The 23,875-nt window shown below is 36.6% G+C and overlaps 1 protein-coding gene across 1 annotated transcript in view; it reads right to left on the bottom strand.

The window, feature by feature from the left end:
• The window catches only part of LRP1B (LDL receptor related protein 1B), a 1,834,206-nt gene that overhangs the window by 406,292 nt on the left and 1,404,039 nt on the right, over positions 1-23,875 (bottom strand). Inside the window, exons 42-43 of the mRNA XM_052653145.1 lie at positions 15,612-15,801; positions 8,977-9,181 (exon numbers count right to left, since the gene is read on the bottom strand). Coding sequence (XP_052509105.1) covers positions 8,977-9,181; positions 15,612-15,801 — 395 coding nt within the window. The remainder of the gene's footprint in view (positions 1-8,976; positions 9,182-15,611; positions 15,802-23,875) is intronic.

The following is a 23,875-nucleotide window of genomic DNA, read 5'->3' as shown; positions in this document are numbered from 1 at the left end:
CAAACAAACAAAAACTCTAGACAAACTTTCTAAAAGAATGTCAAAAGTAAGAAACATCAGCAATTGCAGTTTCTAGGAACATAAACAACATCTCTTCTGGAAGGGTTTATGTCATTCAGGTACAGCTGCCTTCCAAGATATGATTAACACTTACGGGGTAGCACCAGGGAGAAAGGTTATAATCAAGCTGTCTTAGCCCCTGTCAACATTAGTTATTGTTTTATCTACTAGAGCAGCAGATATAGAAAAGAAATAAAAATGAAATAGAATGATTTTATGATATTTTTCCCCCTAATAACAACAGTATTCAATTGTGTATTGCTAAATAGAGAATGCTCCCCTCAATAAAATTTGCAGGTAGGACCACCATACATGTAAACATGCTTTTAAAATTCAAAGAAAATAGCCAATTATTATATTTTTATCAGTATAGGTCACATTTAAACTGTGTGTACTTCTATTTTCTTAGACTTCACTCCAAAATAAAAGAGGAAATTAAAATATAACTTGATTTTGAATTTGTATAGCTAAATGAATTTGTTTACCTAAATATAATCACATAAATATAACAAAAAAGTAAAATGTATTTTTAAAAACATAGTTTTTCCAATTTCTCTTTTGATGTTTGAAAGGCTCTCTTTCCTTAATCTACTGATTAGTAATGAGATCTATATATTCCTATAATAAATTCAGTTCAGTTCAGTTCATTTCAGTCACTCAGTCGTGCCCGAGTCTTTGTGACCCCATGAATCGCAGCACTCCCATTCATCACCAACTCCCGGAGTTCACTCAAACTCATGTCCATCAAGTTGGTGATGCCATCCAGCCATCTCATTCTCTGTCGTCCCCTTCTCCTCCTGCCCACAATCCCTCCGAGCATCAGAGTCTTTTCCAATGAGTCAACTCTTCTCATGAGGTGGCCAAAGTATTGGAGTTTCAGCTTCAACATCACTCCTTCCAATGAACACCCAGGACTGATCTCCTTTAGAATGGACTGGTTGGATCTCCTTGCAGTCGAAGGGACTGTCAACAGTCTTCTCCAACAGCACAGTTCAAAGCATCAATTCTTTGGTGCTCAGCTTTCTTCACAGTCCAACTCTCACATTCATACATAACCACTGGAAAAACTATAGCCTTGACTAGACGGACCTTTGTTGGCAAAGTAATGTCTCTGCTTTTCAATACGCTATCTAGGTTGGTCATAACTTTCCTTCCAAAGAGTAAGCGTCTTTTAATTTCATGGCTGCAATCACCATCTGCAGTGATTTTGGAGCCCCCCAAAAATAAATTCTGACACTGTTTCCACTGTTTCCCCATCTATTTGCCATGAAGTGATTAGACTAGATGCCATGATCTTTGTTTTCTGAATGTTGAGCTTTAAGCCAACTTTTTCACTCTCCTCTTTCACTTTCATCAAGAGGCTCTTTAGTTCTTCTTCACTTTCTGCCATAAGGGTGGTGTCATCTGCATACCTGAGGTTATCGATATTTCTCCTGGCATTCTTGATTCCAGCTTGTGCTTCCTCCAGTCCAGCGTTTCTCATGATGTACTCTACATATAAGTTAAATAAGCAGGGTGACAATATACAGCCTTGACGTACTCCTTTTCCTATTTGCAACCAGTCTGTTTTTCCATGTCCAGTTCTAACTGTTGCTTCCTGGCCTGCATATAGGTTTCTCAAGAGCCAGATCAACTTTTGAATAATTATTCATCTTTTGAATAATTTTCCACAGTTTATTGTGATCCACACAGTCAAAGGCTTTGGCATTGTCAATAAAGCAGAAATAGATGTTTTTCTGGAACTCTCTTGTTTTTTGATGATCCAACTGATGTTGGCCAGTTGATCTCTGGTTCCTGTGCCTTTTCTAAAACCAGCTTGAACATCTTTTCTAAAACCAGCTTGAACATCAGGAAGTTCACGGTTCACATATTGCTGAAGCCTGGCTTGGAGAATTTTGAGCATTACTTTACTAGCATGTGAGATGAGTGCAATTGTGTGGTAGTTTGAGCATTCTTTGGCATTGCCTTTCTTTGGGATTGGAATGAAAACTGACCTTTTCCAGTTCTGTGGCAACTGCTGAGTTTTCCAAATCTGCTGGCATATTGAGTACAGAACTTTCACAGTATCATCTTCCAGGATTCGAAATAGCTCAGCTGGAATTCCATCACCTTTATTAGCTTTGTTCCTAGTGATGCTTCTTAAGGCCCACTTGACTTCCCATTCCAGGATGTCTGGCTCTAGGTGACTGATCACACCATCGTGATTATCTGGGTTGTGAAGCTCTCTTTTGTACAGTTCTTCTGTGTATTCTTGCCTCCTCTTCTTAATACCTTCTGCTTCTGTGAGGTCCATACCATTTCTGTCCTTTATCAAGCTCATCTTTACATGAAATATTCCCTTGGAATCTCTAATTTTCTTGAAGAGATCACTAGTCTTTCCCATTCTGTTGTTTTCCTCTATTTCTTTACATTGATCGCTGAGGAAGGCTTTCTTATCTCTCCTTACTATTCTTTGGAACTCTGCATTCAGATGCTTATATCTTTCCTTTTCTCCTTTGCTTTTCGCTTCTCTTCTTTTCATAGCTATTTGTAAGGGCTTCTCAGACAGCTATATTGCTTTTTTGCATTTCTTTTTCTTGAGAATGATCTTGATCCCTGTCTCCTGTACAATGTCACAAACCTCAGTCCATAGTTCATCAGGCATTCTATCTATCAGATCTAGGCCCTTAAATCTATTCTCACTTCCACTGTGTAGTCATAAGGGATTTCATTTAGGTCATACCTGAATTGTCTAGCGGTTTTCCCCATTTTCTTCAATTTAAGTCTAAATTTGGCAATAAGGAGTTCATGATCTGAGCCACAGTCAGCTCCTGGTCTTGTTTTTGCTGCCTGTATAGAGCTTCTCCATTTTTGGTTGCAAAGAATATACTCAATCTGATTTTGGTGTTGACCATCTGGTGATGTCCATGTGTAGAGTCTTCTCTTGTGTTGTTGTAAAAGGGTGTTTGCTATGACTAGTGTGTTCTTTTGACAAAACTCTATTAGCCTCTGCCCTGCTTTGTTCCATACTCCAAGCTCAAATTTGCCTGTTACTCCAGGTGTTTCTTGACTTCCTACTTTTGCATTCCAGTCCCCTATAATGAAAAGGACATCTTTTTTGGTGTTAGTTCTAAAAGGTCTTGTAGGTCTTCATAAAACCGTTCAACTTCAGCTTCTTCAGCTTTACTGGTTGGGGCATAGGCTTGGATTACCATGATATTGAATGGTCTGCCTTGGAAACAAACAGAGATCATTCTGTCATTTTTGAGATTGCATCCAAGTACTGCATTTCGGACTCTTTTGTTGACCATGATGGCTACTCCATTTCTTCTGAGGGATTCCTGCCCACAGTAGTAGATATAATGGTCATCTGAGTTAAATTCACCCATTCCAGCTCATTTTAGTTCACTGATTCCTAGAATGTCGACATTCACCCTTGTCATCTCCTGTTTGACCACTTCCAATTTGCCTTGATTCATGGACCTGACATTCCAGGTTCCTATGCAATATTGCTCTTTACAGCATCAGACCTTGCTTCTATCACCAGTCCCATCCACAACTGGGTGTTGTTTTTGCTTTGGCTCCATCCCTTTATTCTTTCTGGAGTTATTTCTCCACTGATCTCCAGTAGCATATTGGGCACCTACTGACCCAGGGAGTTCCCCAGGGAAGTATCCTATCATTTTGTGTTTTCATACTGTTCATAATAAATTAAGTGACTGTAAATAGCTTATAAATATTTTTTTGAATACCTACGAACTCTTGGATTGGATTCTCTGGTGGCTCAGAAGGTAAGGAATCTTCCTGCAATGGGGGAGACCTGGGTTCGATCCCTGGGTCGGGAAAGTGCCCTGGAGAAGGAAATGGCAACCCACTCCAGTTTTCTTGCCTGGAAAATCTCATGAATGGAGGAGCCTGGTAGGCTACACAATCCAAGGGTTTCAAAGAGTCAGAGAGAATTGAGCAACTTCACTACAAACACTTAAGCCCATGGCACACCATATTAAAAAAAAAAAAAAAATCCTTGATAAGAGTAAAGCTACACAGAGTGTTCCATTCTAAAGAATGTAGAAGAGCATTTAAAGGTTTTAAGATGTAATGCAGGAATTAAGCCTATCAGACTATGTTTAAACCATAGCTTAAAAAAGTGCATGACCACAGTTGATTCAAGAGATGACAGGCTCTTTAAATATATTGTGGGATAGCAATGGCACTGTACTGAGTTTGTAGACTCAAAACGCCCAGATATACAATCATCTTTCCAAACTTTATCAATTAACTTAATAGATAGCTTGCTTCCTTTTCACTAAAAAAGATGTACTCTCAAATATTTCAAGTTGTAATGTGCAGGTTTTGTCCACTCTGTCAACTCCCCTGGGGATATTTGATCTCTGTTTCGGTAACTGCTCTCCACTCACTTCTGTGTCATTCAGAGCTAAAAAATACACAACTATGGGAGGAAATGTTTCTTTATGAAATGATTGTTTCTCTGGTCCCTTCTTTATATTACATTGTCTCAGCACAATTTGGCTTCATAAATTGAACAATGTTTAAATATTTCTTCTTACATTTCTTGGCATAGTCTTTGATAGACTATTTTAACCTCCTATATTCTCTACTTCTTAAACATCACATTTTTAACTCTATGATTTTACATTATCACACATTTTTGCAATGCCTTCTATGATGCATTCCAAAACGTAAAAACGAAATCCATTATGTTGGTTGCATGCATGCATGCTAAGATGCTTCAGTTGTATCCAACTCTGTGCAACCTGACGGACTGTAGCCCACCAGGCTCCTCTGCCCATGGGATTTCCTAGGCAACAATATTGGAGTGAGTTGTCATGTCCTCCTCCAGGGGAACTTCCTGACACAGGGATCGATGGGACCTGAGTCTCTTATGCCTCCTACTTGGTAGATGGATCCTTTACCACCAGCACCACCTGGGAAGCCCCGTTATGTGAATTATCTGATCCATTTAAAATATATATAGTGTATGTACATTGTTATTGTTGAATCACTAACACATGTCTGACTGCTTCTGAAATCCCATGGACTGTAGCCCATGGCATTTTTCTGTCCATGGCATTTTTCAGGCAAGAATACTGGAGTGGGTTGCCATTTCCTTCTCCAGAGAATCCTCCTGACTCAGGGATTGAACCCAGGTTTCCTGGCAGATTCTTTATCACTGACCCATCAGTGAATATATATATATAATATTATATATTATATATAATTGAATTTTATATATATATATATATATATATATATATATATATATATATTACAATAGTATTGTTGCCTGAGGGTAGTGATATAGGAATGAAGAACAGACATAGTAGGAAAAACACACAAACATGCACAAAAGTGCCTGGCACGGAGAGATGAACTGAACAAGATTAGAATGAGTGAACTAGTCACATGCACATTTTTCAAATAAGGAACTCTTAGCTTCTGTGAGGATTTAAAAAGAAATCTGCTACCAAAAAATACTCTTTGATTTCTAAGACTTCAACTCAAATGGAGAGGCACAAATCAAATCAATAATTGATATTGTTCATACTTTTGTGCACATAATTAATAATATAAAACTGAGGAGTGAATGGATAGGGTATTAGACAAACTGGTCTACTTGTTCAACAGTTATCAGATGAAAGCAGAATTTTTAAAGCTTCTGGGACTTCTAAAATATTATAGCATATGTGAAGAATTTTATTTCAGAGTAAGTTATAATTTTTTTCTTCCTTAGGAAATATCCCTTTTTAACATCTTGAAACATAAAGCAGGTTACATATTTATACTTTTCTAAAGACAGTAGGAGATGACCCAGATCCTTAGTTATACTCTCAGTCTCAAAATTCTATGGTTATATTTGTAATAAATTACATAAACAGCTGAGTGGTGACAAAGATAGGCAAAAGTGTAGTAAGTATTCAGAGATTTAGGTCAATTTAGAAATGCAATTCAGGAACAAATAACAAATTCTAGTTGTAAAATCATGATTAAAATATAGGAAACAGTGGATATCACAAAGAATATATGTTAGTGATGGATTAGTGGTAAACTCAAGGTAACCATGATGAACTCTGGATAGAATCTGGATAACCAGCAAAATAGCTAGATGCATGTAAGAAGGTAATAAACTTTGAAATAGTTTTTTCCCCCAATTTTCAGGCCCAACCAGAAATTCTCATGGCTAATATTATTTCTTGAAGAGGTAAAGGAAAAGGATTATGTAATTCTAGGTTTGAGACAAAATGGATCAATGCCTTGTAGAGGAATAAACCCATATCCTTTAATGGTCTCTTCTGAATGTTTTCATCTTTATGGACAGAAATCTTGTTGTTAAGATTTACTGAAATATAATTTATATATAACATTATAAAAGTTTAAAGTGTAGAACATAATGATTTATGTATACACTATCAAATAGTTACTATAATAAAGTTAGTTAATATATCTACCACCTCACATAGTTAAAATTTTTGTTGTTGTTGGTAAAAGCTTTAAAATATACTCTCTTAGCAACTTCAATGGCAACCCACTCCAGTATTCTTGCCTTGAGAATCCACTGGATGAAGGAGCCTGGTGGGCTACAATCCATGCTGTTGCAGAGAGTCAGACATGACTAAGTGAGTTCACTTTCTTTTTCTTCTTTTCTTAGCAACTTATATAATACAAATAAATATATAGTACATTATTTTTTACTATAGCCAGCCAGAAACTATTCTGGTTTGGACAGAGATGAGAAATGGAAAGTTGGAATCATAACTATGCATATGCATATTTTTTAACGGCCAAAAAACTCTTTGAATTAGATTAGAACTATTTGATTGCTGGACCAGCTAGAGTAGCTATAATTGCCATACATAATAAGAGACTGTGGAGGGGAAAAGACTGGATATATAAAAAATAAGTGAAAGGAGACTAAAAGTTATGATGAGGTGTTATAGAATTATTTTCTGTATGGGGCAATAATAGAAAATTATACCATATTCAGGATAATAATTCACCTATCTTTTCAAAAGCACTAACCCATTAAGTTCATTTAGAATTTCTTTGGTGTATTCTGAGACAAACTTTTATATTATATTCTCATAATAACCCTGAGTATTAGGAATAAAATTTACATATCAGAAAAAATAAAATTTATAAAGACTAAGTAAATATGCCTAAGGACACGCAACCTTTAGTTGGAAAAGGCAGACCAAGGATTTAAGCATAGAATTCTTCGATTCTTTGTTCAGAATTATTGCCTTTTGGCATCACCAACACTACAGACATGAGTTTGAGCAAACTGCAGGAGTTGGTGAAGGAAGCCTGGCATGCTGCAGTTCATGGGGTCGCAAAAAGTTGGACACGACCGAGTGACTGAACTGAACTGACTGCCTTTAGCACAGACTGAACTCATCAGGTTTTAGCTGATAATTTCAGTGTTCCTTAAGCATTCAACTGTCCTATATCTCTGCTACTCTAACGAAGTCCCAATACTAGAACTTAAATCAATGCACTTCTTCCTTCAAGAGACTTACACACCTATACATGCACATACACACACATCTATTTATATACTCATAGGCTATATATGTATGTTATGTGTGAAGTGGAGTAAAGTGAAGTGAAGTCGGTTAGTCGTGTCCAGCTCTGCGACCACGTGAACTTTAGCCTACAATGATCCTCTGTCCGTGGGATTTTCCAGGTAAGAATACTGGAGTGGGCTGCCGTTTCCTTCTCCAGGGGATCTTCCTGACCCCGGGGTCGAACCCCAGCTCTCCCGCATTGTAGGCAGATGCTTTACCACCTGAGCCACCAGGGAAGTCATTATATGTACATATACATAAATTTAGTTAGTTGTCCTCAGATAAATATCTATATTAGTCTATATAATTGATGCACATATATTTAATATATATGTATATGGTATAGATCTATATGTATAATATAATATACAGATATATATGTACAGATATATTTTCAATTGAATTAAACAGCATACTTAATGGTACAGATTAGGTGTTAGCAAATATGGCCTGTTGTTTGGTTGCCTGTTTTTATAAATAAAATTTTATTGAAATACTGTTCCAGCTATCCGTTTACATATTCACTATAAGGCACTGTAGTTGTGATAAGAGGCAATATGCTCCATGAAGCTCCAAATATTTACTACCTGGCCCTTCAAGGAAAAGCGAAGAGCCTCAGGATCATTTTGTCATTCAAGCATGAATTGGTGCATGGTGCAGGGGTGCTGTGGTATAGCACCCAGGATTCCTCCAGGTACAGTCACCCAGATCTTACCCTTCTGAACTCATTTTTTCAGTTGCCAAGGGCTACTGTCTTCATAATATAAGGTAATGGTGCTGAACTTTTACCATCCTACATGCTCTAAATATCTTCTGCAAATGTTCTCCAGTGGCAGCATGAAGACTCTCCCACTAATATTTACATGGATTTCAGAAAAAAGTGACTGAGAATGAGCCTGACTGTGAACAGAATTCCATTCTTCTCTCTTCAAACCTTCTGAGGTTGGTTTGAGGGCTCAAATACAAAGGATAATTTCATTATTTTGCAATGTTCTTTTATCCTAGGACAGCTAACCAATTTCATTTCATAATTTAAAAATTATAAATGACAATGAAGTTTATACAAATCACTCTAACAATAACAGTTCAATTAATAAGTATAAGAAAATCAGTTATTATTTCTCCAGAAGAAATTTTACTAGTTGGACTGTCTCTGTGGTAGTGAATGCACTTAAAATTTTCAAGTATTATCAACAGTTTCACTTTTCACTGAATAGATTATCCAGTTTGGTTGGTTTGAATAATTAACCATTTTAAAACCTCTTAACATGCATACTTTAACAAGTATAAAGCATATATATTTCAGATGTATCATTTTTCAAATCTATAATCAGGAAATTCTCAGTTAACTTACATGTCTCTGGGATCCATCATATTCACATCTTTCAATTTTTCCTAGGCTGCCATCTGAGAAATACAGCTTCTCTGCACGGTGATCAATGGTGAGACCATTTGGAGTGAGTATGTCTGTACTGACCACCACTTGAGCATTTTTCCCAGTAAGAGTTGATCTCATGATACTTGGATGCTGTTCATTCCAGTTGGTCCAAAACATTAAACTAATTAAAATGAAAATTGTGATAACAGGTTAAATTTTTTATTAATTGTTAACAATATTAAAAAAAACATGGCAATGTCAAACTATTTAAAATAAAGCAAAATTGTCTCATAGTTTCTGACCCTTGAGGAAGTCTTGTAATAAGGAGAGATATGTATATTTGCATATTTTTCCATTTTCTTAAATGACTTAGAAACTATTTCTGAAAAATATTTATCTCTCAAAGAGCAATTTAATTAAATTGAATCAGTTGGATACACAGTAAAGATTTATTTGAATCAAAGAAAAATAGTTATCTTAAATTTCCTATGAACTGCAAATATATTCTGATTTATTATTATCATGTTTCAGAAAATCTTGTGTTGTAATTTTGGATATCGTTCTTAACCTAGCAATATGTCTTTTCTTCAGTTGGTGAAAATAAAAATCTCTCTCTCTTTCTAGATTTTCTTTTTTTAAAATATGTATTTATTGGCCGAGCTGGGTCTTCATTGCTGCACAGCATTTTTCTCTAGTTGTGGTGAGTGGGGGGCTACTCTCTAGTTGTATTGCATGGGCTTCGTACTTTGGTGGCTTGTCTAGTTATGGACACTGACTTTAGAGCGCCTGGGCCTCCGTGGTTCAGCACATGGCTCAATAGTTGTGGCTCAGGCTCTAAAGCACAGGCTCAGTAGTTGTGGCACACAGGCTTGGTTGCTTTACAGAAATCCCAGACCAGGGATTGAACCTGTGTCTCCTGCATTGGCAGGTAGATTCTTTACCACTGAGCCACCAGGGTAGCCCTAGGTTTTTCTTTTTCTTTTTTTTTTTTTAAATTTTGCATTCCTCTCTGTACATGTTTTAGAAAAACACAATTACTAAACTCCTGTATTTCTTTAATGTCTTTTTTTCCCCCTCCTCTGTCAGTGTGATTTTTCTGTATATTATAATGCTGTTACGATGGGGTCGCACAGAGTTGGACATGACTGAAGTGACTTAGCAGCAGCAGCAGCAGCAGCAGAATTACAGGGGTTACTCTCAGTCCTTAAAGGTAAAATCTGTTACTTACAGTCTTAACAGAATATTTTAAATCAGTATTTGTCAAACTATTCTCTGAGGAAGGCCAAGGATTCTGTTAGCACTTAAAGGTTACCAAAAGAGCAGAGAGGCTGTAGGGTGCTAGTCTCCAAGGCCTATTTTTATTTAACCAGATCTTCTTTCTCCCCCTTTAAGACTATCCCTAAGAGTTTATTTGAAGATCAGTTTTTGGACTGAAGGAAGGCAGTCAAGAATGGAAGGCATCAGGAAGAGAAGGAAAGAGAGGAAAGAAGGAAGGAAGGGAGGAAGGAAGGAAGGGAGGGTTGGGGAGAAGCCAGGAAGAAAATGAGGAAGGGAGAAAGGAAGATGGGAAAGAGAGAGACTTATAGGCAGGCCACTTTACATTTTTAGAAAGCATGTTTAATAAATATTTACAAAGAAAAGCTATTTGAAAATATTTCATATTTATAACAAGATAGCATATATCATCCCTATTTATAGTCATGTAAAGACAAGGTAATAGTCAAATTAATTATTCAACATGTAGTTTTTGAGTATTATGCCAAAACTTATTATTAGACAATATACAACTTTACAAAAAGAAAAACTTTTCTTCTTTGTTTTCTGAATGTTGAGTTTTAAGCCAACTTTCTCACTGTCCTCTTTCACTTTCATCAAGAGGCTCTTTAGTTCCTCTTCACTTTCTGCCATAAGGGTGGTGTCATCTGCATATCTGAGGTTATTGATATTTCTCCCAGAAATCTTGATTCCAGCTTGTGCTTCCTCCAGCCCAGTGTTTCTCGTGATGTACTCTGCATATAAGTTAAATAAGCAGGGTGACAGTATACAGCCTTGATGTACTCCTTTTCCTATTTGGAACCAGTCTGTTGTTCCATGTCCAGTTCTAACTGTTGCTTTGTGACCTGCATACAGATGTCTCAGGAGACAGGCCAGGTGGTCTGGTATTCCCATCTCTTTAAGAATTTTCCACAATTTGTTATGGTCCTCACAGTCAAAGGCTTTGGCATAGTCAATAAAGCAGAAGTAGACGCTTTTCTGGAACTCTCTTGCTTTTTCGATGATTCAAATGATGTTGGCAATTTGATCTCTGGTTCCTCTGCCTTTTCTAAACCCAGCTTGAACATCTGGAAATTCATGGTTCACGTATTGTTGAAGCCTGGCATGGAGAATTTTGAGCATGACTTTACAAGCATGTGAGATGAGTACAATTGTGCAATAATTTGAACATTTTTTGGCATTTCCATTCTTTGGGATTGGAATGAAAGCTGACCTTTTCTAGGCTTGTGGCCACTGCTGAGTTCTCCAAATTAGCTGGCATAGTGCGTGCAGCACTTTCACAGCATCATCTTTTAGGTTTTGAAATAGCTCAACTGGAATTCCATCACCTCCACTAGCTTTGTTCGTAGTGATTTTTCCTAAGGTCCACCTGACTTAACATTCCAGCATGTCCGGCTCTAGGTGAGTGATCACATCATTGTGATTATCTGGGTCAGGAAGACCTTTTTTTGTATAGTTCTTCTGTATATTTTTGCACGCTTTTCTTAATACCTTCTGCTTCTCTTAGGTCCATATGATCTCTGTCCTTTACTGTGCCCATCTTTGCATGAAATGTTCCCTTGGTATTTCTAATTTTCTTGGAGAGATCTCTAGTCTTTCCCATTCTATTGTTTTCCTCTATTTCTTTGCATTGATCACTGAGGAAGGCTTTTTTTTTTTTTTTTTTTTTATCTCTCCTTGCTATTCTTTGGAACTCTGCATTCAAATAGGCATATTTTGCTTTTTCTCTCTTTATTTTCACTTCCCTTTTCACACCTATTTGTAAGGCCTCCTCAGACAAGCATTTTGCCTTTTTGGATTTCTTCTTCTTGGGATGGTCTTGATCCCTGCCTCCTGTACAATGTCAGGGACCTCCATCTACAGTTCTTCAGGCACTCTGTCTATCAGATCTAATCCCTTGAATCTATTTGTCACTTCCACTGTATAATGGTAAGGGATCAGGCACTCTGTCTATCAGATCTAATCCCTTGAATCTATTTGTCACTTCCACTGTATAATGGTAAGGGATTTGATTTAGGTCATACCTGAATGGTCTAGTGCTTTTCACTACTTTCTTCAATTTAAGTCTGAATTGGCAATAAAGTGATTATGATTCGAGCCACAGTCAGCTCCTGGTCTTGTTTTTGCTGGCTGTATATAGCTTCTGCATCTCTGCTGCAACGAATATAATCAATCTGATTTTGGTGTTGACTACCTGGTGATGGTCATGTGTAGAGTCTTGTCTTGTGTTGTTGGAAGAGGGTGTTTGCTATGACCAGTGTATTTTCTTGGCAAAACTCTATTAGCCTTTGCCCTGCTTCATTTTTTACCCCAAGCCCAAATTTGCCTGTTACTCCAGGTAATACTTGACTTTCTACTTTTACATTCCAGTCCCCTATAATAAATAGGACATCTTTTCGGCTGTTAGTTCTAGAAGGTCTTGTAGGTCTTCATAGAACCATTCAACTTCAGCTTCTTCAGCATTAGTGGTTGGGTCATAGACTTGGATTACTGTGATATTGAATGGTTTACCTTGGAAACAAAGATTATTCTGTCATTTTTGAGATTGCATCCAAGCACTGCATTTCAGGTGTTTTTGTTGACTATGATGGCTACTCCATTTCTTCTAAGCAATTCTTGCCCACAGCAGTACATGTAATGATCATCTGAGTTAAATTCACCATTCCAGTCCATTTTAGTTCACCAATTCATTAGTTCATAAAACTAAGATCATGGCATCTTGTCCCATCACTTCATGTCAAATCAGTGCGGGAAAAGTGGAAACAGTGACAGACTTTATTTTAGGGGGCTCTAAAGTCACTGCAATTGGTGACTGCAGCCATGAAATTAGAAGACCATTACTTCTTGGAAGAAAAGCTATGATCAACCTAGATAGCATGTTCAAAAGCAGAGACATTACTTTGCCATCTAGTCAAGGCTATGGTTTTTCCAGTAGTCATGTATGGATTGTAAGAGTTGGACTATAAAGAAAGCTGAGTGCCCAAGAATTGATGCTTTTGAACTGTGTTGTTGGAGAAGACTCTTGAGAGTCCCTTGGACTGCAAGGAGATCCAACTATTCTATCCTAAAGGAAATCAGTCCTGAATATTCATGGGAAGGACTGGTGCTGAAGCTGAAACTCCAATACTTTGGTCATCTGATGCGAAGAACTGACTCATTGGAAAAGACTCTGATGGTGGGAAAGATTGAAGGCAGGAGGGGAAGGGGACGACAGAGGATGAAATGGTTGGATGGCATCACCGACTCAATGGGCATGTTTGAGTAAACTCTGGGAGTTGGTGATGGACAGGTAGGCCTGACGTGCTGCAGTCCAGGGGGTCGCAAATCATTGGACACAACTGAGCAACTGAACTGAATTGAACTTCTTCTTTCTATCTAATCTAAAAAATAACTGCCACAAATTAAGGAAAACTGGGACATCTATGCTCTTTAATAAAATACTTCAAAGCATTTTAATCTATTCTATGGAACATTAAAGTATTGTTGCTGTTGTTGTTGTTCATTTGCTCAGTCATGTGAGTCTTAAATGTGAAAATAACTTGTGCTATGAATCAGTAAATTTGTAAAAAAAAAAAAAAAAAAGACATTCCACTTTCTTAAATCATGGAATACTTTTAACCATATCCTATGACTTCTAAAATTAAAAAAAAAAAATAGTTTAAAAGTTATGCAAATAATATGAGATATTAAACCCACAAACAATTTATTTTCAATAATTTTATAGATTGTGAGCTTTAAAGTTATAGATTTTCCAAAGAATTATTACTCCTTTAATTTCACCTTTCACTTCAAAGATGAGAAAAAAGAGGCCAGAGATCTTGAGCACTATAGTTATTGAGTCAAGCTTTGAATACAAGTAGTCCTTCATCTAGAAATTTATTTGATTTTAAGTTTTCTGTTAATCAACAGACATATAAAAGTGATTCATAGATGTCATTAACATGCTTAATGATAAATATTTTTATACGTTAAACATTAATTACATATAATTTTCCAATTAAAATATTTTGGTGTGTTTAATTATAATTTTCACTTTAATGCAGGAGGAAAGTATAATTTTAGCCTCTTTTAGAAGTAATTATAAGGCAAAGTATTTAGCCCTTAAAGTTAATCATATATAATGTCGTCAGTGATCTCCCTCATGTTTGTTTGAAAGTTATCTTATAGATTCCTTTGATAAACTTTTGGGTAATTATTATTGTCCTAAGAGTCTTCTGGTGGACTCTTAGGATCAATGTAGCTATCTCAGCAGCAAACTGTATAGTGATATGGCAGTGGTATAAGCAGAACCAGCTTTGCCTACACATCTGAAGGCCTGTATCCATCTCAGCTAAGTAACCAAACCTATGTAAGCAGGCAACCTCGTCTTCGCCTGCATCTCTCCACCTTTAGAGTTTTAATTTTCAAGTTAAGTATGTTTAACTAAGTAAGTCAATTCTTATCTCTAGTTCTATAAGATAGTAATTCATATAGTCTTTTCATCTCTTAGGTGATCAAGGCCTGTGTTTATCAGTCATTGTTTTTTATTCTTTCATTTTTATTCAACACACCTGAAATGTTTTCTATTTCTGCTCGGTGAAACCAGATTGATGTCTGTGCCTTTGTTTCCTTTAAGAATAAACAGTTTTTCTAGTAGTTAGCAAATATTCCTATCATATTGTAAAAGAGTACAACTCTATAGAAATATTTGTATTCTACTTAACCTAACTTTGTTCTTCAGTTTTCATATAATTCTTTCTTAATAGCATTGTCCAAAACATGATTTTTTCTTATTTTATTTTTTTATACATTTTATATTATAGCCTGAGCAATTTTTCTTGCTATGAATTCTTCATAAGTATTATAAATGCTTGCACAATGTATCATTGTGCAGTGATGGCCCACTTGACTATTGTCAGGTATCTAATGTTGAAAATAAAGCTGCACACTAAGGTCTATTTTTATTTCCTCTGATTTCAATTGGAGTGATCTCCAGTTGTTAAAGTTACTTAATATAATTATAGAAACACCTTTTAGGTGTTAATGGTTTTTAATAGTCTTTTTTCTTTTTCAAATTTATCATTTCAATCAGTGATGCATTAATGTCTTTTTCATATACTTATTCCATCACAGTATTGTCTCTATTTTCCCTTTCATCCTTTAATTTTGCTTTTCCTGAACCTCTCATGGAAACAATGCCTGGCCTTTAAAGAGTCCAGGTTTCAATCATTCACATTTCCAATGCTCTCATAAACAATAATTTTATGAATTGTGAAAAGAAAACTTCAGAGGGAACATTTATTTTTAAAGCTAATTATGAAGTTTTGACTTATATTGAAGAAATAGAAATTTCTTACTTTTGGCATTCATCTAGGGCTAACACATGAGGATGGTCATCTTCTGACATGGCAATGACTGCTTCCCTGTCAAATGCTCCTGGCCGAGTCTGGTCCACTGTGTGCCTGGTGATGGATGAGGTAGTTGAGCTGGTCCAGTAAAGGGTGTCCCAGGCTCGGTGATAGGCAAGGCCCTCAACAGAACCCACATCTGATGGGAGAAAAGAAAAGAATAAATTTACACTTTTATCTGCAAAAATTTGGCTTCTGAACAGAAAAAACCATGTATAATATACACTATGCTTGTGTGTGTGTGTGTGTGTGTGTTGTGTGTGTGTGTGCGCTAAGTGGCTTCAGTCGTGTCTGACTCTTTGCGAACCCATGGACTGTAGCCCACCAGGCTCATCTGTCTATAGGATTCTCCAGGCAAGAATACTGGAGATGGTTTCTGTGCCCTCCTCCGGGGGATCTTCCTGACCCGGGGATTGAATCTACTTCTCTTATGTCCCCTGCAATGGCAGGCAGGTTCTTTAGCACTCGTACCACCTGGGAAGCAAAATATAAACTATATCTGTGTTATCTTATCAGTCATTTCTTCACAAATGCTCCAATATAAAAATATAATAATCATGATGCTTACAATGACAGCTGATTGCACACAGTAAATCTAAGTTATGAACTGCTCATGGAGAAGTTTATACAAAAACATGATGTTAAAGATTGAATAGCCTTATTAAAAAAAACCCTTAATTAAGTAATTGTCTTTTATTTAGGAAACTGGTGGCTCTCTTTTATTTTCATATCTTAATAATCAATTTTTTGCAACAATTTAATGATGCTTTTGAAAATCATAAGTCAGAGATACTATTTACATGCAATAATAATGAGTTTTCTCTTGATACTATATCTGGAGACATCAAGGAAAAACAACATCAAAAACTACAATCAAGTATCAAAAAAACAAAATCCAACTCTATACTTGTGATTATCAAGCAGTGGTAGAGAATGTTTTAGTAAGTTAATGCAATATATTTTTTTTATCCTATTCAACCAATGTGATGTAAAAACCAAAGAAAATAAAATTAATTGCCAGCTAAAGCATCCTTTCATATAGGCAGAAAAAGATACATGATAGTACACATAGTCTAATACTTAAATGTGACGATATGAGAAGCAAAAGTAATTATTTTTTAAAATTGTTTTCCTAATCACAGGATAATGTAAGGTGGTTGTTTTACTTTTCATAGAAGTGTTTGAATATACCTTTGCTGCTGCTGCTGATGCTGCTAAGTCGCTTCAGTCGTGTCCGACTCTGTGTGACCCCATAGATGGCAGCCCACCAGGCTCCTCCATCCCTGGGATTCTCCAGGCAAGAACACTGGAGTGGGTTGCCATTTCCTTCTCCAACGCTTGACAATTAAAAGTGAAAGTGAAGTCGCTCAGTCGTGTCTGACTCTTCGCGACCCCAAGAACTACAGCCTACCAGGCTCCTCTGCCCATGGGATTTTCCAGGCAAGCGTACTGGAGTGGGTTGCCACTGCCTTCTCTGAAAATACCTTCAAGTATAGCCAAATTATTAAGTTTTTCATTATTGTTTTTCTCAGAGTTAGTATTCTTAGCATATTTAAAAGAGAATATATATACTTTTTTAACTTTGGTAGTCATGCTAAAAAATTAACGTTATAACAGGCAGAGTCTTTTTATAGCTTTTCTCTTAAGGAATCTGAAAAGAATTATTCAGCTTTTCTGAAAATAGATGGATGAAAAGAGCTGTTTTTAGATTTGAGATTGGTAAATGTTTACTTTGATGGTCAAAAGGATTTTGAGGGAGAGAAAAACAATATTAAAGCCTTTCAAACTAGATTTCATAATGCCATTAAAATTTTGTTCTTTGATTCTTTTCCTACATGAAACAGAAAATCCACTAATAATAGAATTAATATCTGCCACTTATGGGGGGGGGGCACTGTCTTCCAGTTAGGAATTGTGTAATTGTTTTGCATATATCCCTTTATGTGTAAATCTACCCTGTGATGTTAGTTTTATTGTTATTTCTCCCCTAAGAAGAGAACAGAAACCTATGTTCACAGAACTAAAAGTATTGAAGCAAGATTTTTATCACAGATGTGTGTGCTTCCAGAAGCCTGTATCTGTCAGCAGCACTATTTAGAGATGGATTTATAGCAGCTATTGCTTATCCTCAGTGTACCTCAAGCTGGAACCAAACAAATGATTCATTAGTTTCAACTTGTCTGACTCTGGGTGAATTGTATCAGCAGTAATTTACCATGAGTAACCTATCACACAGTCAACAAAACCACTTATAAGAAATTAATGTGGATGATTAGTATGGAAACCCAGGTCAGAGATGATGGAAGAAAAATTGTAAAACACAATCATAATAACATCTGTTAAGCTTTGCTTATACGAATGATATGTATTCCTATTTGAGATGAATAGGTGGGAGGTTGATAATGTTTAACAGTGTTTTGATTATTAATTAATAAATCATCTATTACAGTGTATTTTTAGTACTTTCATATCACTTCAGAAATGATGCTAACTCTATTAATATTACAAGCAACATTCCACTCTATCACCTGCAAACAGAATGAGAAATGGCATAGTTTGAAAAAAAAATTCAAGTAAATCAGAATCATTAATCCATCCTCATTCTCTATCTTTCCCTTCTACTGACTTAGACAGATCTTCTTCATGGCACTTTTTTCTTGCCCAATTAGGAGGAAACCACTTGGCATTACCATTGAGATGAAGCAGATGTTCTTTTCTATGGCTGTTATAGTTCCAGGGTTACTACAGTGTATAATATATCTCACTGTCCAGGTACAATATCTTTTGTTTTATTGTTTGCAATATATGACAACCTGACAGTACACTTAATCATATCTCTTGCTACATTTTAAAATATATTACTTAGAAAAATATTTAACTCCCTACAAAAATTATATTTGTCATTAGTAAGTAGTCAAATAAAGACATAAACCACACGCAACTATATATCAATTAGCACAAGGAACTATATTCAATATTTTATAATAAGCTATAAGGGAAAACATCTGAAAATGTATTGTTGTTTGTTCCTCAGTCATATCTGACTCTTTGCAACCCCATGGAATGTAGCCTGCCTAGTTTCTCTGTCCATGGGGATTTCTAGCCTAGGATACTGGAGTAGCTCACCATTTCTTTCCTCAGGGAATCTTCTCAATCCAGGGATCAAACCCACATTGCCTGCAAGTCTCCTACATTGCAAGCTAATTCTTTACCACTCAGTGGTAAAGCCCTATATGTGTGCGCATGTGTGTGTGTGTGCATGCGTAGATGTGCGTGTGTGTGTGCATGTGTATATATATTTTTATACATATATATGTATATTATCCATGAGAATAATAAATTGAAAATCATGAAAATATTTTATTTGAGAAAACATAAAAGATGTTAACGTTTTTTGGAAAGACCACCAGACCGGTCAGGTGTGACCTAAATAAAATCCTTTACCATTATACGGTAGAAGTGACAAATAGATTCAAGTGATTAGATCTGATAGACAGAGTGCTTAAAGAACTATGGAAGGAGGTTCGTGACATTGTACGAAGGTAGTGATCAAGACCATCCTCAAAAAAAGAAATGCAAAAAGCAAAATGGTTCTCTAAGGAGGCCTTGCAAATAGCTGTGAAAAGAGGAGAAGCAAAAGGCAAAGGAGAAAAAGGAAAGATATACACATCTGAATGCAGAGTTTCAAAGAATAGCAAGGAGAGACAAGAAAGCCTACCTCTGTGATCAGTGTAAAGAAATAGGGGAAAACAATAGAATGGGGAAAACTACAGATCTCTTCAAGAAAATTACATACCAAGGGAAAACTTCATGCAAAAATGGGCACAGTAAAAGACAGAAATGGTATGGACCTAACAGAAGTGGAAGATATTCAGAAGAGGTGGCAAAAGTACACCAAAGAACTATACAAAAAAATATCTTCACAATCCAGATAATTACAATCTTGTGATCGCTCACCTAGAGCCAGACATCCTGGAATGTGTAGTCAAGTGGGCCTTAAGAAGCATCACTATGAACAAAGCTAGTGGAGGTGATGGAATTCCAGCTGAGCTATTTCAAATCCTAAAAGATGATACTGTGAAAGTGCTGTACTTAACATGCCAGTAACCTTGGAGAAATCCTCAGTGGCCACAGGACTGGAGAAGCTTAGGTTTCATTACAGTCACAAAGAAAGGCAATGCCAAAAAATGCTCAAACTACGGCACAATTGCACTCATCTCACATGCTAGTAAAGTAATGCTCAAAATTCTCCAAGCCAGGCTTCAATAATATGTGAACCGTGAACTTCCAGATGTTCAAGCTGGATTTAGAAAAGGTAGAGGAACCAGAGATCAAATTGCCAACATCTGTTGAATCATCAAAAAAGCAAGAGAGTTCAAGAAAAGCATCTACTTCTGCTTTATTGACTATGCCAAAGCCTTTGACTGTGTGGATCTCAACAAACTGTGGAAAATTCTTAAAGAGATTGGAATACCAGACCACCTTACCTGCCTCCTGAGAAATCGTATGCAGGTCAGGAACCAACAGTTATAACTGGACATGGAACAACAGACTGGTTCCAAATAAGGAAAGGAGTACATCAAGGCTGTATATTGTCACCCTGCTTATTTAACTTATATGCAGAGTACATCATGAGAAATGCCGGGCTGGAGCAAGCACAAGCTGGAATCAAGATTGCTGGGAGAAATATCAATAACCTCAGATATGCAGATGGCACCACCCTTATGGCAGAAAGTGAAGAGGAACTAAAGAGCCTCTTGATGAAAGTGGAAGAGGAGAGTGAAAAAGTTGGCTTAAAGCTCAACATTCAGAAAACCAAGATCATGGCATCTGGTCCCATCATTTCATGGCAAACAGATGGGGAAACAGTGGAAACAGTGTCAGACTTAATTTTTTTGGGCTCCAAAACTACTGGAGATGGTGACTAGCCATGAAATTAAAAGACACTTGCTCCTTGGAACAAAAGTTATGACCAAACTAGACAGAATATTAAAAAGCAGAGACATTACTTTGCCAACAAGGGACCATCTAGTCAAAGCTATGATTTTTCCAGTAGTCATGCATGGATGTGAGAGTAGGACTATAAAGAAAACTGAGCACAGAAGAATTGATGATTTTGAACTGTGGTGTTAGAGAAGACTCTTGGGAGTATCTTGGACAGGAAGGAGATCCAATCATTACATCCTAAAGTAATCAGTCCTGAATATTCATTGGAAGGACTGATGCTGAAGCTGAAACTTAAATCCTTTGGTCACCTGAGGCAAAGAACTGACTCATTGGAAAAGACCCTGATGCTGGGAAAGATTGAAGGCAGGAGGAGAAGAGGACGACAGAGGATGAGATGGTTGGATGGTATCACTGACTCAATGGACATGAGTTTGAGTAAGGTCCGGGAGTTGGTGATGGACAGGGAAATCTGGCATGCTGCCCCATGGACTCATGGGGTTTCAAACGTCATACATGACTGATGGCTGAACTTAACTTAAATGAATACAATGTGGGTATCATGTGATACATGTATGTGTTGTATGTGTATGTGTGTATGAAGCTAAAGTTCGTGAATTGGTTGAATTGGTAAAATAAGTACTTTGCATCACTCATTGGCAGATAATTATGTAGTTTGAAACCTAAAGCAAAATGTCTATCTATTCAATCAACCATTCCTGAAATATTGAACAGAGTAAATCAATACAGAGTTACTTTAAGGATGTTAAAATACAGAGTTGAGACTCAACGATATAGAATAGGCATAATTAAGAAAATAACGATTATAGTGCTATTTTGGCAGCTGGTCAAGGACTTCATAGAGAACACATCTCCATCTCATCACCATTAAAGAGGAGAAGAGTGTTCCTCTCTCCTGTACTGTATTGTGAAGACAGGATAAGAGCCTAAATGGGAAAGGCAGTGATGTATCTCTCAAGAGGGAGCCACGTGGACAAAACATTGCTAGTCATCTGGCTGGAAAAACGATCACAGATAAATCCTGTCACAAACTAAGAGGAAAGATATGTATCCCAAGGCCGTACTGTAAAGGCCTCCCTTGTTGAAAGAATAACATTCTCTTTTTCACTGACTTATTTTCTAAAGCCAAAGAATAGCAGAAAGTTTGTTGGTGGAAATGACTTTAGTAGTATGAAACTTCTCATCTTGTCTGGAGCATCTACAGATACAGAAAAGCAGGCTTGATTTCCAACCTAGGTACAGAGCTTCAGATAAAAACTTCTATACACAACATTTCACGTCTGTCTTAACTATGTAGTTTCCAGAGAAATAGGATTCTGGGTCCAGTTCACAATTCAGATCTGATATTGAACTTAAACAGAGTACATATGTGTTTTACTTTAAGCCTAACAAAGCATTACTTAAATTTTGCATGAACTCTGTACATTCCTAAAAATCCTCCTACAACTACCTTTCTTTGTCTTTTGGGACAGGAGTGAGACAACATACAGCTCTTCAGATGTATTGTTTCCCTTATTATAATGAGTCGTTTATTTGATTTGGCTGAGTAACAGGTTTATTTGAAAAAATCCAAAACAGTTTCATCATTAAAATATTCAACAGGCTAGGTATATTTCCTCAAAATGATAAAAAATTAATCTATTGAAAAAACAAACCAAAAAAACACACAAAACAACAGAATACAACAAGGCTATACCTTTCTTAGCCATGAATAAAATGAAAGTTTTTTCTCTAATACTAGGACCAAGACAAGATGGTCTATTCTTGCCCCTATATTCAGCATTGTATTGAAAATTCACTCAGGGTAATTAGAAATACTATTTCAGTTTAAAAAAAAAAGAGAAAACATAGAAAGAAAGAGAGAGAGATCATCCAGATTGGAAAACAAGTAAAGCCATCTCAATTTTCAGATGATATATTCTTACATATACAAAACCTTGAGAAATTCACTAAAAACTATTAGAATTATAAAAAAAATATTCAACCAGGTTGCAGGGTACAAACTAAATTATCAGTTGCATTTTCTATATAGTAGCAATGAAATGATCAAAAACTAAAATTCAGAAGGCAATTTCATTTATGATAGCATTTAAAATAATAGAAATTATGACAGGAAGATTAACTTAGAAATAATTTTAGCAAGAGTTTATAATCTTAAAACTTGTACATGAAAAACTACAAAACACCATTGAAAGAAATTAAAAGAAAATAAATGGAAAAGCCACTCATGTTAAGGATTGGAAGAATTAATATTGGTAAGACGGCAATAGTGTCCAAATAGATCTACAGACTCAGTGTTAATTACTATTAAAATCCCAGGTGGTTCTTTCCCAGAAATCAACACACTGATCCTAATGTGCATGTGAAAATCCAAGGGACCTAAAATAGCCAAAGGAATCTTGAAAAAGAAAAGTAAAGTTCAGTTCAGTTCAGTTGCTCAGTCGTGTCCGACGCTTTGTGACCCATGAATCGCAGTATGCCAGGCCTCCCTGTCCGTCACCAACTCCCAGAGTTCACTCAGACTCACATCCATCGAGTCAGTGATACCATCCAGCCATCTCATCCTCTGTCGTCCCCTTCTCCTCCTGCTGTCAATCCCTCTCAACATCAAAGTCTTTTCCAATGAGTCAACTCTTCGCATGAAGTGGCCAAAGTACTGGAGTTTCAGCTTTAGCATCATTCCTTCCAAAGAACACCCAGGGCTGATCTCCTTCAGAATGGACTGGTTGGATCTCCCTGCAGTCCAAGGGACTCTTAAGAGGCTTCTCCAACAACACAGTTCAAAAGCATCAATTCTTCGGCGCTCAGCCCTCTTCATAGTCCAACTCTCACATCCATACGTGACCACAGGAAAAACCATAGCCTTGACTAGATGGACCTTAGTCGGCAAAGTCATGTCTCTGCTTTTGAATATACTATCTAGGTTGGTCATAACTTTTCTTCCAAGGAGTAAGCGTCTTTTAATTTCATGGCTGCAATCACCATCTGCAGTGATTTTGGAGCCCCCCAAAATAAAGTCTGACACTGTTTCCACTGTTTCCCCATCTATTTCCCATGAAGTGATGGGACCAGATGCCATGATCTTCATTTTCTGAATGTTGAGCTTTAAGCCAACTTATTCTGTCTCCACTTTCACTTTTATCAAGAGGCTTTTGAGTTCTCTTCACTATCTGCCATAAGGGTGGTGTCATCTGCATATCTGAGGTTATTGATACTTCTCCCAGCAATCTTGATTCCAGCTTGTGTTT

The sequence above is a fragment of the Budorcas taxicolor genome, chromosome 2, assembly GCF_023091745.1.
Source record: "Budorcas taxicolor isolate Tak-1 chromosome 2, Takin1.1, whole genome shotgun sequence".
NCBI lineage: Eukaryota > Metazoa > Chordata > Mammalia > Artiodactyla > Bovidae > Budorcas > Budorcas taxicolor.
Note: the sequence above shows the minus strand (reverse complement) of the source record. Positions and strands in the feature narration are given on the sequence as shown.